The 13,205-nt window shown below is 42.1% G+C and overlaps 1 protein-coding gene across 5 annotated transcripts in view; it reads left to right on the forward strand.

The window, feature by feature from the left end:
• Window positions 1–13,205, forward strand: part of MYO5A (myosin VA) — a 117,451-nt gene that overhangs the window by 98,843 nt on the left and 5,403 nt on the right. For 3 of the 5 annotated variants that reach the window (XM_081838628.1, XM_081838627.1, XM_081838630.1), the window contains 8 exons: window positions 1,679–1,753; window positions 3,170–3,263; window positions 7,537–7,683; window positions 8,078–8,232; window positions 8,436–8,525; window positions 9,178–9,328; window positions 10,469–10,751; window positions 12,332–12,506. In XM_081838628.1, the coding sequence (XP_081694754.1) occupies window positions 1,679–1,753; window positions 3,170–3,263; window positions 7,537–7,683; window positions 8,078–8,232; window positions 8,436–8,525; window positions 9,178–9,328; window positions 10,469–10,751; window positions 12,332–12,506 (1,170 nt within the window). The remainder of the gene's footprint in view (window positions 1–1,678; window positions 1,754–3,169; window positions 3,264–7,536; window positions 7,684–8,077; window positions 8,233–8,435; window positions 8,526–9,177; window positions 9,329–10,468; window positions 10,752–12,331; window positions 12,507–13,205) is intronic. The other 2 variants (XM_081838629.1, XM_081838631.1) reach the window with 1 other exon arrangement.

A 13,205-nucleotide genomic window follows, 5' to 3' on the forward strand; every position in this document is an offset into this window, starting at 1 on the left:
AACGGGTTGGAGGGGGGCAACATTCCAGATTCCCAATTTTTCCTCAGTGCAACACATGCTTGAAGGTAAAGAGACCCCTGACTATTAGGTCCAGCCGTGGCCAACTCTGGGGTTGCGGCGCTCATCTTGCTTTATTGGCCGGGGGAGCTGGCGTACAGCTTCCGGTCATGGCCAGCATGACTAAGCTGCTTCTGGCGAACCAGAGCAGCACACAGAAACACCATTTGCCTTCCCGGCAGAGCGGTACCTATTGATCTACTTGCACTTTGACCTGCTTTCGAACTGCTAGGTTGGCAGGAGCAGGGAGCTCACCCTGTCACGGGGATTTGAACTGCCGACCTTCTGATCAGCAAGTCCTAGGCTTTGTGGTTTAACCCATAGCACTTACAAATAAAAGGAAAGTCCCTTTGATCACTATATTCATGACCCCTTAATAGGTTCCCTATCATCCAGATGCTACTGGTTAGTCCTGAAGCTATTGCAGTACTTCTGCAGAATAGCCAAATAATCTTAGTGATGCGGCCAGCTGCACGAAAAACATCAAGCCTTTTTCAAGTCCCATCTTGTAGGCTTGCACCTTCCGTTGCTGCTACTTCATTTATTTTAGGAACTTGGGGAGGAGGTGTGTTTTCAGGGATTGGAAAGCCAAACCTTGGCCAGTATTTTAGCAGGAGATTAGTCCATCCAGTCAAGAACTCCAGCTAGCCTGGTGCTTGTCCCTCCTCCATACAGACCCAATGCCAAGCTATGGTAGGTGTGTTGTGTTCTCCTCTGGAGACAATTCTCTTCCTCAGCAAGTTTCCCATATCTAGCTTTAAAGTATTGGCATTCTTGCATTTCCACAACATCAAGTTTTCCTGCTGGTGCTTTATGAAGATTAACCCCATAATAACCAGTATTCATTATCATTCTTCAAACTGCCATTGTCTGTAGCATTGTTTATCGTATAGCCTAACTTCTTAGACAGCTTAATTGCAGTTGTACATGCCAATGCCATGCTGCAAGGGCTGCATTCTTTAATGTACCTGCTGAAAGAAACTTTTTAAAAACCACACTTTTATTGATTTTCAAAGGAACGACTAAGACAGCTTATATAACTGTCCATCCTTCTGAGGACAATCCAAGGCAATCAGATAATTGAAAAGTGGAAAGTAAACAGCTCGTATCTCTGGCATTTGAACAGAAGCACACAGTTTCTAATGTTGCCCCAAATGTGTAAAACATTTAGAAGGGGTATTAATCCTTCCAGCCTTCACTTTTTTAGAAGAGTCCCCATTTTCCTTTTATCTTTTTCTATGGTATGTCACAAGAATTGACCACCATGACCCAGCTTGGTTTAAATATTCCTGACAGTATCCATTCTGAGGGTAGTAATCACTGAATGTTGTTGAAGCATTTTTATTTTCCGCCTGCTTGTGAGGTATATATTTTTAAAGCCATATTTTTCAGGGGTTTTTATAGTAATAAATGGACCAGAAAACTTCCCTCCCCTCTGTTGTGTGCATCTTAAAGGCTGTGACTTTTGCATCCTGGTCTGTAGGGAGATTGACGCTGTTTTAATAGCCTAAGTCTGTCTCAAAATCATTGTAGCTGAACTTGCCTTTTCTTCTGAAGTTTGTTGACATGCTAGCGCCTTTAAAGAATGGGAAGAACCTATACTTTATACCTGTTTTTTCAGTATTGTGAGGAGTTATATGCAGATGATCCCATGAAGTGTCAGTCGTACCGGATTTCACTTTACAAACGGATGATTGTATGTACTGTGTACATTGTGCCAACTCTCTTTCTTTGTTTGCTACTCTGGAGCACTAACTGAAGAGCTGGCTGCCTTGTCCACTGTTGAAGGAAATCCTTTTCAGAAAACTTCATCAATGTCGTTCCTCTCCCAAGAGCTTTCTGTTATGTCATTTGTGTCAGCGTCTTTGTTACTAATATGAACACAGCAGCATGACTGAAGCAGACTCTCTTAGCTGTGTACTTTGCTTTCTGAAAAAGAGATTCCAGATTTGCTCTTAGATAATTATTTAGATCAGGCGTAGGCAAACTCGGCCCTCCAGATGTTTTGGGACTACAATTCCCATCATCCCTAGCTAACAGGACCAGTGGTCAGGGATGATGGGAATTGTAGTCTCAAAACATCTGGAGGGCCGAGTTTGCCTACGCCTGATTTAGATGGCATCCCTCAATATTAAAACGGATATCTAGTGGTACCAAAAACATTGGGGGAATTGTTGGCGAGGCTAGGCAAGAATATTTGTAATTTAAATTATTAGTAGAGGGTGGTGTTAAAATGTAGTTTGAAGAACTTCAGTCTCCCAGCTTTGTAAAAATTGGTTCAAATGTTGTTGGGGTCCCCCACCCTGCTCTTTTGGTTCTACCCAGAGTGGGAGGGGGCTTCAGACTTCCCACTCTTTCCTCAAGTCTCCTCTGTATGTCTAAAAAGTAATAAGTGGTTGTGGAATCTCCACAAGCCTGAAATAGACATGACAATAGAACAGAGCTGGAAAACCTATGGCCTTCTGTGGAGGCCAACTTACATCATCCCTGACCATTGGCCATAGTGGCTGGGAGATGGGAGTCCCAGGTCACATGCATGGCACATGTTCAAATCACATTAATACCACTTGTCGTGGCTTCCCACAAAGAACCTAGAAAGTTGGATGTAGATACAGTGGTACCTTGGTTTACTAACTTAATCCGTTCCGGAAGTCCATTCTTAAACTAAAGCCGTTCTTAAACGGAGGCGCACTTGCCCTAATGAGGCCTCCTGCCACCGGTGCCCTTCCACCATTCAGCTTCCATTCGTAGACCAAGGTAAAGTTTGCTAACCGGAACACTACTTCCAGTTTTGCGGAGTTCGTATACCGAATAGTTCGTAAACAAGGCTGTTCTTAAACCGAGGTACCACTGTATGTTGATATCCATAAAATGTGCCTGTGGAAGAATTCTGTGTCTGTCATGCTGCACATGTTTCAACATTCTTTATATAATTGTCTTGCTTATGTTCTAGGCAGCGTGCAGGCTTGCAAACTTCAGCCAGATGGCAGCATCGCCTTTTAGCTGTGCTCAGCTCCTCTTGTAGCACTAACAGTACTGGTTCTGCTCTATCTGTCGTTATAGACAGCACTTTTAAGTACCTAATCCTTCCCTCTCAACTTTTATTGCTTAGGATTTAATGGAGCAGCTTGAAAAACAGGACAAGATTGTTCGCAAACTGAAAAAGCAGCTTAAAGTCTATGCAAAAAAGATTGATGAACTCGAAGGTATGGTATCTGTGTGTTGTCAAACTGTTTTTCTCTCTTGTCTGGCGGTGCAAACGTTGACCTGTTTTACTATATGAAAGAGGCAATAAGTCTTTAGCTGTCGACAAGTAGATACAATAACTAGAAAAATGTTGAACTTGTGTGTATATTCACATTATAGTATCCCGAAATAGTAATTAATGTGACTATGCTAAGGAAAGGGTATGGATTATCTTGGGCCCTGAGTGCAAATGGGTTGTGAGTTGAAATTCATTTCGTTCTCTGTTTACTAAAGGGCAGCATTTGACTTTTGCCAAGAGCAAGTACTTCAAACAGGAACAGCTGGCTAATAAGAAGGCTCTCATTTCTTTTGAAATATGAGAATGTGGTGCCTCAGAATCTATAGTAATATTTTTTGCTTATGGATTCCGCCTGCCTCCCTCCCTACGATGGCCATCTCAGAAAAGACTTTGTTTGTTTGGATTCTTACCCACCTTTTAGCATAAAGTCCCAGAGTGGGTTACAGCAATAAAATACACAATTATATAAGAAATGAAACAGCTACGACCTTAAAACAAGTGAGATAACAATTAAACATATGAAAATAATAGAAGCATTTAAAAACAACCCCACAGTTAAAAGCAGCCGTGATATGGATGCAGACCCGGATAAATATATCCACTGAGAAGGTTTGTTGAAAGAGGGAGGTTCCAAAAAGACAACAGAGATGGTGCCTTCCTACTATGCAACAGGAGGGAATTTCCAAGGGTAGCAAATTAAGAGACCACATTGGCATTGGAGTTAGAATCCCTGAGTTGGATTTCACCTTTAGAACTGCAATCAGGAGAGCTACCACTTGCACCAGGAGAACTGGGAGGTTAGAGTACAATCCTAGCACCACTCAGATCTTAATGGTGGGGAAGGGTTGTTAGGATGGTGCATGGTCTCCTCTCCACCACCTTCCAGTGGTTCTCCCACTAATGGTAGGAAGTGGAAGGAGCCAAAACAGGGAGTTGTTCATGCCATTGGCTTTGGACCCACTTAATCCAGATCCCAGGAATCCACCATTGGCTTTGATCTTGGGTCTCTCAGCTGTACTAAGCCCTAGAGTTGACATCACAAGTTGGGAGGAACACCTTCTGCCCTGGCTGATACCGGCTGGAGGAACATCTTCAGATGTGGCCGTGGACCCACTGCTCTGTTCTGCTGCTCCCTCAGTGGGATTAGTATTGCTCTGCTCTTGCCTCTTGCTCCTGTGGTACTGGCACTGGCAGAAGCCCTTCTGCAGAAGAGGAACACTGTCCTTAGAAGCTTTTACATGTAGAAATCAATAGAACAGCAATCTGTCCAAGGGGCCCTTTCTACCTTCACTACAACAGCTCTAAGTTCCTCCACCAGCACAGCTGTTCACCAGCTAAGAAGTCTAGCAAAGGAATATTAGCTATGGTTAGAAGCCTTCCCCAGGATGCCATTTTAAATAACTAAACCTTTGAATATATGGTTCAGTTATTAGTTCCCCATTTGAACATCATCAACAACAATGGTAAAAAAGACAATGTCAAGCAGAAGGTAAAAGTACTTCTCAGTTTGCAGGAGGAGTCATTTGGAAGGCAATTTGAAAATACACGTGTGTGAGTGAGAGAGAGAAAAACAAAAACTTGCAGGATAAGCATCTTGTATTCACAAGTATTCAAGCTCAAGTTGACTTTTCCCCCTGAAACATACTGTATTTAGAAGTGAAGGTACATTGAAACAGTAGCACAGTAGATTGATATCAAACTGATTCCAAGTGAACAAGGCCTTCTCTTCAAGGAACATACTGAATTCTTGCTCATTTGCTACTTTCCCTTGTAGGTTTGTGTGCAGTTTTCAGTTTACTCGTACACTTTCCTAGATGAAATAAATGCATCAAGAATGCTCTCAATGCATCATGGAATTAAAATGCTAATGGGCATGGCTGTACCTTTGGCCTTGGTAATCATTGCCTTATAAATGCCTGTGCAAGAGGAAATCATGACTTCCCAGCTTAGTCATTTTGGCGGAAGACTTTGACCAATAAGTCATTGTCTGCCAGGTAGAATATTTACCGTGCAATGTAAAATAGCTCTTTACCTTGGTGAACACAGCTCCCTGCTTGCTTCATAGCCCTTCCCTCCTCCCTCTCTCGGTTGTACTTTGCCTTTCAAGGAGGTGACATCGAGAAATCACAGACTTCTGTGTTTACTAAGCATTGTTTGCAGGAAGAACACCTTAAGAAGAAAAAAAGCTGCTCGCCTACAGATTACATTGAGACCTTTCACTTGCTTAAGCGTTAGTAGGGAGTGGCTAAGTTCTAATTGTTGCCTTCCCTTTGCCATATTAAATATAGTCTTGAAGCATAGTCCATTTTTTAAGAACTCTGGGAGACTCACTCAGATTCCGATATCTTGTTTAAGTGATGACTTCTTATGGTACAGAAAAGGTAGCTAATCTTTTTCTGCCTCAATGCATATTAGGAAGCAGATGGTAAAGTACATTTTCTGTTGGCTCCACTCTTAATCTTGTGTTTTCTTATTATGTTTTGTTCTTACTGTTTTAACTATCCTGTGTGTATTGGTGTATTGGTCTATGACCATAATCTATCTATCTGAAGAATAGGCACTGATCAGTGTGTTTTAGACGTTCACTTCCTGAATTGCACAGTGTACAGCCCCGTTCTCATGTAACGATAAGCCAAGTCATGGCTTAGTGTGAACGAGGAAATGTGCAGCTTCCCGGAGTGAAGATCACAGCTGCTGTGCTCCTTCCTTGGTTCTGCTGGTGCTGTTCCACCCAGGGCTAATCCATGGTTTGGCTTAAGTGTTAATACCTGAACCTGGGCTCGTAGTTTGTCTCACTCCCAACCAAGGTTTGTTTTTGAACCCACATGTTTGCTTAGTATTGCTAAGCCATGGTCGGCTTAGCACTGCATGTTGAACTGGATCCAGGTATGAAGGCAAGATGTTGAAAAAACTTAGAGCCGCACAGCACTGTGATGTACTGGGGTGATGTGGACCGCCTTTGGCAGTTTTCTAATGGCTTTGTTATTATGCTGTGGATTGACACAAGAATGAAAGATGGAGGAAAGTTTCTAGTTGTTCAACATGCCAGATTTTGCTTGGGGGCAGTTTGCTGAGGGCATTCTTTTTAGCATACATTTTGGAAAAGTAACTTCCGGTTTTCAGTATTTCCTTAAACGGAGTCTAACAGACGTACAGCCCAATCCTATTCATGCTTACTCAGAAATGTCCCATTGATTTTAGTAGTGTTTACTCCCAAGTAAGTGTGCATAGTATTGTAGCTTTAGAGTATATAAAAACCTCCTTTTGCTCCTTTATCCCTAGTAAGATCTCACCCTTTTTACTGTTCCAACTTTTTAAGGCATAAACACACATTTTATGTAGAATGTAAACACTCTGGATGTCCCCTTCCTGGTTGTATGCACATGACACAAGAAGAGGAGATTCTCCAAGAGTTGTTGCTTTCAGTCTGTATTTAGTATTTTTCTTTTGTGAGGGGTGGGGGTACCTGCAGCTTGTTAGAAGTGAGCTGTGGCGCTTCCTTGCCTTGTATGTGCTTTAAAGGAAGCAGAGACCAGAAAGGGAAGAGAAAGAAGTCATGGAAGTGCTTATAGGATAACCAACAATAGTTTGCCAAGAGGAGGAAGGTTGTGATACCAGCAGGTGAACTTACCTGAATGTCCAAAGTGACACCTGAACATAGAGCAAAGTCCTGTGCATTACCTTCTTTTTCTAGTAGGGAGTCTATACAAATTGCAATTTGTATATGTTTTCACTGATTGCAGTAGATGGTTCACTTCTTATTTTATACAGACATACCTTCCAGACTGGTTACAGTGTGCCTAAATAGAGCTTTGGAAAAGTAGAGGGAGTCCAAAGATCTTCAGCACAAACATTTTTTGATCCTGGGTTGCATGTCTTCACACATTGTGAGAAAGCTTCTATTCTCATGGTGAAGGACCCCTTAGAGTGGGGGTTTATTTGCTTGACTACAACTGTGAATCCTGTCATATTGGGTGTGCGATGCAGCCTGAGAGATCTAATGTCCCATAACTGTAGAAAGAATCATAAGTCTAATAACTTAATTTGAAAAGTACGGACTTACTCCTTTGGAAATACACCCTGTAGATGAGCTAAACAGCCAACATGCTGTGAAATGAATACTCCAGAATTCAGTATTAATCTTATTGTCTAAAACTGGGAGGTTCTGTGACAAATAGCTGTTTTTATGAATAAATCTCCATTTCTTGATGTAGTGGGCCAGATGGATAACATTTCACCTGGACAAATAATTGATGAGCCAATCCATCCTGTCAATATTCCAAGGAAAGAAAAGGACTTCCAGGGGATGTTAGAGTATAAAAAGGAAGATGAGCCAAAGCTTGTCAAGAACCTGATTTTAGGTAAGAAGCCTTTCTGTCTATAAAATGAACCAGTCTTTTTGCCTATGAATGTGGAGTGTTTCTTGAAACTGGTCCAGTTTATCTAACATTGGAGAAAAGGAAACAATTCCCATTCACCGAGAAAGTTCAGCTCTTCATATCAGTTGCATTACATATCTCTTTGTTTCCTTTTGTAACTTCACATTATTCTGTTCTGTTCTGTTCTGGGCACAGATAATTTTTCGCAGAAAACTGGAAGAGGAAACATAACTTTGAAATCAAATAAAAAGTATTAGTACTAACTGGTCCCAGAACAATTCTGGTAAATTGGAGAGCTGCAGTTTTACCAGGCCATATAAAACACAGCAAAGCTGTTTATGAATTTACATGTGCATACTTTTGTGTTCTTATTCAGATCTGAAGCCACGAGGTGTGGCAGTCAACCTGATCCCAGGATTGCCAGCATACATTTTGTTCATGTGTGTCCGCCATGCTGACTATCTTAATGATGACCAAAAAGTGAGGTCCTTGCTAACTTCGACTATTAATGGCATCAAAAAAATCTTGAAGGTACGTTTATTATTTAATGACAATGTCAGTGTGGAGAATTAACACTTAGTGTTGCACAGCAAACGATATGGGGACAAGGAAAAAAGGGGGCAGTTTTGTTTCCATGCTTTATAAACATAGCAATTAAAGCAGTTAACTGTGACCATGTTTTCTTCTTACTCTCTTTTCATACACGCTGTATTTATTTCTTCATTTGTTTTCAGAAAAGAGGTGATGACTTTGAAACAGTTTCCTTCTGGCTGTCTAACACATGCCGATTTTTGCACTGCTTGAAGCAGTACAGTGGTGAAGAGGCAAGTCTTGCCATTTATGTTTTTCACTTTTACTTTTGACTTTGCATGTACAAAATGGGTTGAAGGCATTAGATCTGCCTGTTAAGATGAAAGCATGGCTTCTACTTATAAGCCACGGACAGAGAGTATTGACAAAAGCAAGAGTTGTATCTATTCTTGGCAGTGCTGTAGTGGTAAATTTTGATGTGCAGAAGCTAATCACAACAGTCCCCAGAGCCACACCCCAAAGAGTCCATAGCCACACCCCCAAGGAAAGTCAAAAAATGCCTGAACTGGTAAAGGCTTAGCATGTTGGACTTGGGCTGGGGAGACTTGGGTTCACATCCCTGATCACCATGAGGTTCACTGGGTAATCTTGGATCAGTCTCATTCCAGCTTTTACATAACAGTGTCCTGTACCCAACACCCCCAGGCTTACAGCACTGGCAAATACCACTCCAGCAAATTACACCCTTGCCCCCTGCTCTGAAAAAAGTACTGAGCCTCTGCTCCTTTGGAAGGCATTTGATGGCAAGGTTGGTAGGCAAGAGGGAAGTGAACTCGTTGACTGTTTTTGAAACATGCTGCCCATCCAGAGTGTTTTGGATAACGTAATGGAAACGCATAAATACAAACTGCAACAAATGTGCACCATTGTCTTCTGCAAATCCAGGGTTTTATGAAGCACAACACACCTCGTCAGAATGAACATTGCCTCACTAACTTTGACCTTGCTGAATACAGACAAGTGCTGAGTGACTTGGCCATTCAGATCTACCAGCAGCTTGTCAGAGTGTTGGAGAATATTCTGCAGCCAATGATTGGTAAGGCAAAATGAAGAGAGAGAAAAAATAGAAACCTGTGGTTTCCTTTTCTAATTAACTAGCCATCTCTGCTGTTTACGCCTATGACTCCAATTTCCACTGTTAAAAGAAGAGCTTTTATTTCTAAGAGAGATGACATTATATATACTTCTTTCATTATAAACAGCAGTCAAAGCTTACTAAAAGAAGTCTGATTTACCTGGACAAGCGAAAATCAGAATGGGGAATTCGACAGTTGGGGGATTGGACAAATTTATAGAAGATAAGGTTGTGAGTCCCAATGGCTGTACCGTATACTACCTCAGGATCAGAGGCCATATGCCTTTGAATACCAGTTGCTGGAGAACAACAGTGAGAGAATACTATTGCTCTCAAATCTTGCCTGTGGGCTTCTTGGGGGCAATCTCAGTGATGATGTTGGGAAAAACCTGGGCATTAGTTTGGGGATATCTTAATATGCATGCTGCTGTTGCCTTGATGGGTCCAGCACAGGATTTCATGGCTGCCATGACAGTTCATAACAGCTGCTGGAGCACATCATTGGCCCAACACACATGGCAGGACATACCAATGACATGGCCTTTTCACCTGATTGGTTGTCATGGTCCAAGCCACTTCCTGTCAATCACCTGGCATCACGATGGTGTCAGGTGATGCTGTACTTCGAAGTCTTGCTTGTTGGGAACTTTAACATGTGGCAAAGCACGGCTTGAAAACACTTTTGCAAAGGCTTTCACACAGTTACCCCAAACTACCCTGCTCTTGTTTGAGCCTCCAAAAACTGGGGGATTCAACAGAAATGCTGGGCCGCTTGAACTGAACAGGATTTAATCACCACTCTGATGATTGGGAGTTAAATCCTGCCTGTCTTGGCTGCACAAGCCTGTTCTCTGCTTGTGTTTTAACCCTGTCTTCCCACCTATCACTGATGGGTGAGTGGGCATGATTTGGGGGAATGTTCTCATGGGCCACATTGTTTTAATTCTATAGATTGTTCAATTACTTTTAACCACAACCTTTTACACGTTTTTTAGCGATAGGTGTTTTATTTGTATTTGTTTTACTGTTGTGAGCCACGTTGAGTCTCAATTCTGGGAGAAAGGAGATATATATAAATATCATCATCATCTTGTCAATCAGTTTCAGGAATGTTGGAGCATGAAACTATCCAAGGGGTGTCGGGGGTCAAACCAACTGGTCTCCGAAAGAGAACCTCCAGCATTGCTGACGAAGGGACGTACACGCTGGACTCTATCATCCGACAGCTGAACACCTTCCACTCAATCATGTGTCAGCATGGAATGGATCCAGAGCTGATCAAACAGGTAGTCAAGCAGATGTTCTACATCATTGGAGCAGTGACCCTCAATAACCTCCTCCTGCGGAAAGATATGTGCTCCTGGAGCAAAGGGATGCAGATAAGGTGAGGATATCTTCTGAAATGTTTTCAGCTCTTTTGGCTATACTTGGTGGGCATAATAGTGAATTCTTCCTGAACCAGGTGGTTGATTTTAAGGTTATTTTTAGACTTGGGAATTCACTACGTTAAAGAGAATTATTCTTGACAAGTTCACATACTTGCCAAACTGGTGATTTTCCTAAACGCAATGAGGCAGTGGGTTGTACACCCACTGTGCACAGTGTCATATTACTTGAGTTATACACTTGTTTCATGTGTTCCTTCCTTTCAACCCCTATCTTCCTGAGGGTTAAGGATTGCCAGAACTGACCTTATGGTCTGGGTCACAAATGATGGCATACTGTGAGGAGGCAAGCAGTGAGCATGTTTTCTAAACGTATGCGTACATTAGGGGTAATGTAATGTAAGGTAAAGGTAAAGGGACCCCTACCATTAGGTCCAGTCGTGACCGACTTTGGGGTTGTGGCACTCATCTCGCTTTATTGGCCGAGGGAGCCAGCGTACAGCTTCCGGGTCATGTGGCCAGCATGGCTAAGCCGCTTCTGGTGAACCAGAGCAGCGCAAGGAAACGCCGTTTACCTTCCCACTGGAGCGGTACCTATTTATCTACTTGCACTTTGACATGCTTTCGAACTGCTAGGTTGGCAGGAGCTGGGACCAAGCAACGGGAGCTCACCCTGTTGCGGGGATTCAAACCGCCGACCTTCTGATCGGCAAGTCCTAGGCTCTGTGGTTTAACCCACAGCGCTACCCACGTCCCTTTAGGGGTAATGTAGGTCAGATCAATTGGCAGAAAAAGAGTTTCTTAACCATTTCCCTACTAGGCTTATTTTTGGTTTTGAAAATGGCTGGATGATAAGCAGGAAAGCTTTTAGGAGTGGTGGTGGAGGGGGCTGAAGTGCACAATGAAGGGAAGATTGTCTGCATGTATACAGCCTGCTATCAAAGAGAACCCCACATTACAAAGGAAAGGGGAAGTGCCTTATAATGTGAAGTTCTGTCCTGAGTAAATGGAATTCTTGGGGGGCTTAATGGGGAAATTACTTTTCTACAAGCAAGTATTCAGGGACTAGCTCAGTCGTGTTTTGTGGGTTAAGAAGCTATATGCATCACTCTGTTATGAGCTTGATGTGCAGCCCTGTCCGTGTTTGGTATGGCACAGCTGCTAAATTTAATTTTCATAGGGCAGATATTTAATTGCCAACTTTGGGCATTGGGATTCCTTAAGGGGGTGTGCTTAGTTTTTATTGATGAACGGTAAAAACAAAATTCTGCCCTGTATATTTTTAAAAAGCAAGTAAAGAACTAGGTAAAGTGCTGGAGCTTTTGGATTTGCATTCCTACTTAGTAAGTATTTTGCTTTCTAAAGGCATTGTGCATAATTTCTTGAACTGTGTTAGGGAGGAGCAGCAGGAGCTGCAGTCAGAAAAAGACATTTGTTAAATAATTTACAGAATATTGTGTGAAGGGAAATAATAAAACAATAATGCATTTATAAAAAGTTTCCACCCACCATTTGTTCAGGCTGACTGAAAACCTTAAACATTGTGGTTTTTAATGTGTGCATGGGTTAAACTTAACAGGTACAATGTAAGTCAGCTTGAAGAATGGCTTCGTGACAAAAATCTGATGAATAGTGGGGCTAAAGAAACTCTGGAGCCTCTCATCCAAGCAGCGCAGTTGTTGCAGGTGAAAAAGAAAACGGATGAGGATGCCGAGGCCATTTGTTCCATGTGCAATGCCTTAACTACTGCACAGGTAAGCCAGCCTTTCTTACATTATAATCTGAGTTAAGTCATTGTGGTGCTTGGACTGTGTGTCCATTCACCACATTGGCAATTATTGTTGAAATACTGTCATTGATAAAATGCTAACTTCAGAAGTTGTGAAATATGAAAACGGAATTCTGAAACGGGAGCAAGCACTGCAAAACCTACATGCCAAATGCAGTTTTCTGTACGAGCAGTCATTACAAAAAATAAAATAAGTTTCGCCTTGTATTTTGGTTTTGTTTACAGGAGAATAAGGCATTATGCTAGAGGCAAAGCTCCAGGGTTTTATTATAGTTCAAGTATAGAATTTGGGTTCTGTTTTTGTTGTAGTGCTTGGGTGTGGTATTCTAATATATTCTCAAATACATGCATTCCAGCATTGCTACTTACTGCAACCCAAGGTGATTTTCTTGAAGAATTATAAAGGTGTAAGACTTAAGCCAGCAAAGCAATTTAATTGGTGTGTATCTAAGAGGTTTGGAGAGGTATAATTTAAAATGCTGGTCTTCGGCTGATAGGCCAGGACCCACTACTGCTTTGCAGCCTGATCTGAGGTGGCAGCAACACCAGCCCTCCCACCATACAAATATATGGTTAAATAATTAAGAAACAGAGGTCCAAATGCCTGTTTGGGTTAAAAGCAGGCCCCGGTCTGGAAAAGTTGAAGATTGCTGATTTAAAACAT

Source organism: Podarcis erhardii (genome assembly GCF_964252035.2).
Source record: "Podarcis erhardii genome assembly, chromosome: 14".
Taxonomy (NCBI): domain Eukaryota; kingdom Metazoa; phylum Chordata; class Lepidosauria; order Squamata; family Lacertidae; genus Podarcis; species Podarcis erhardii.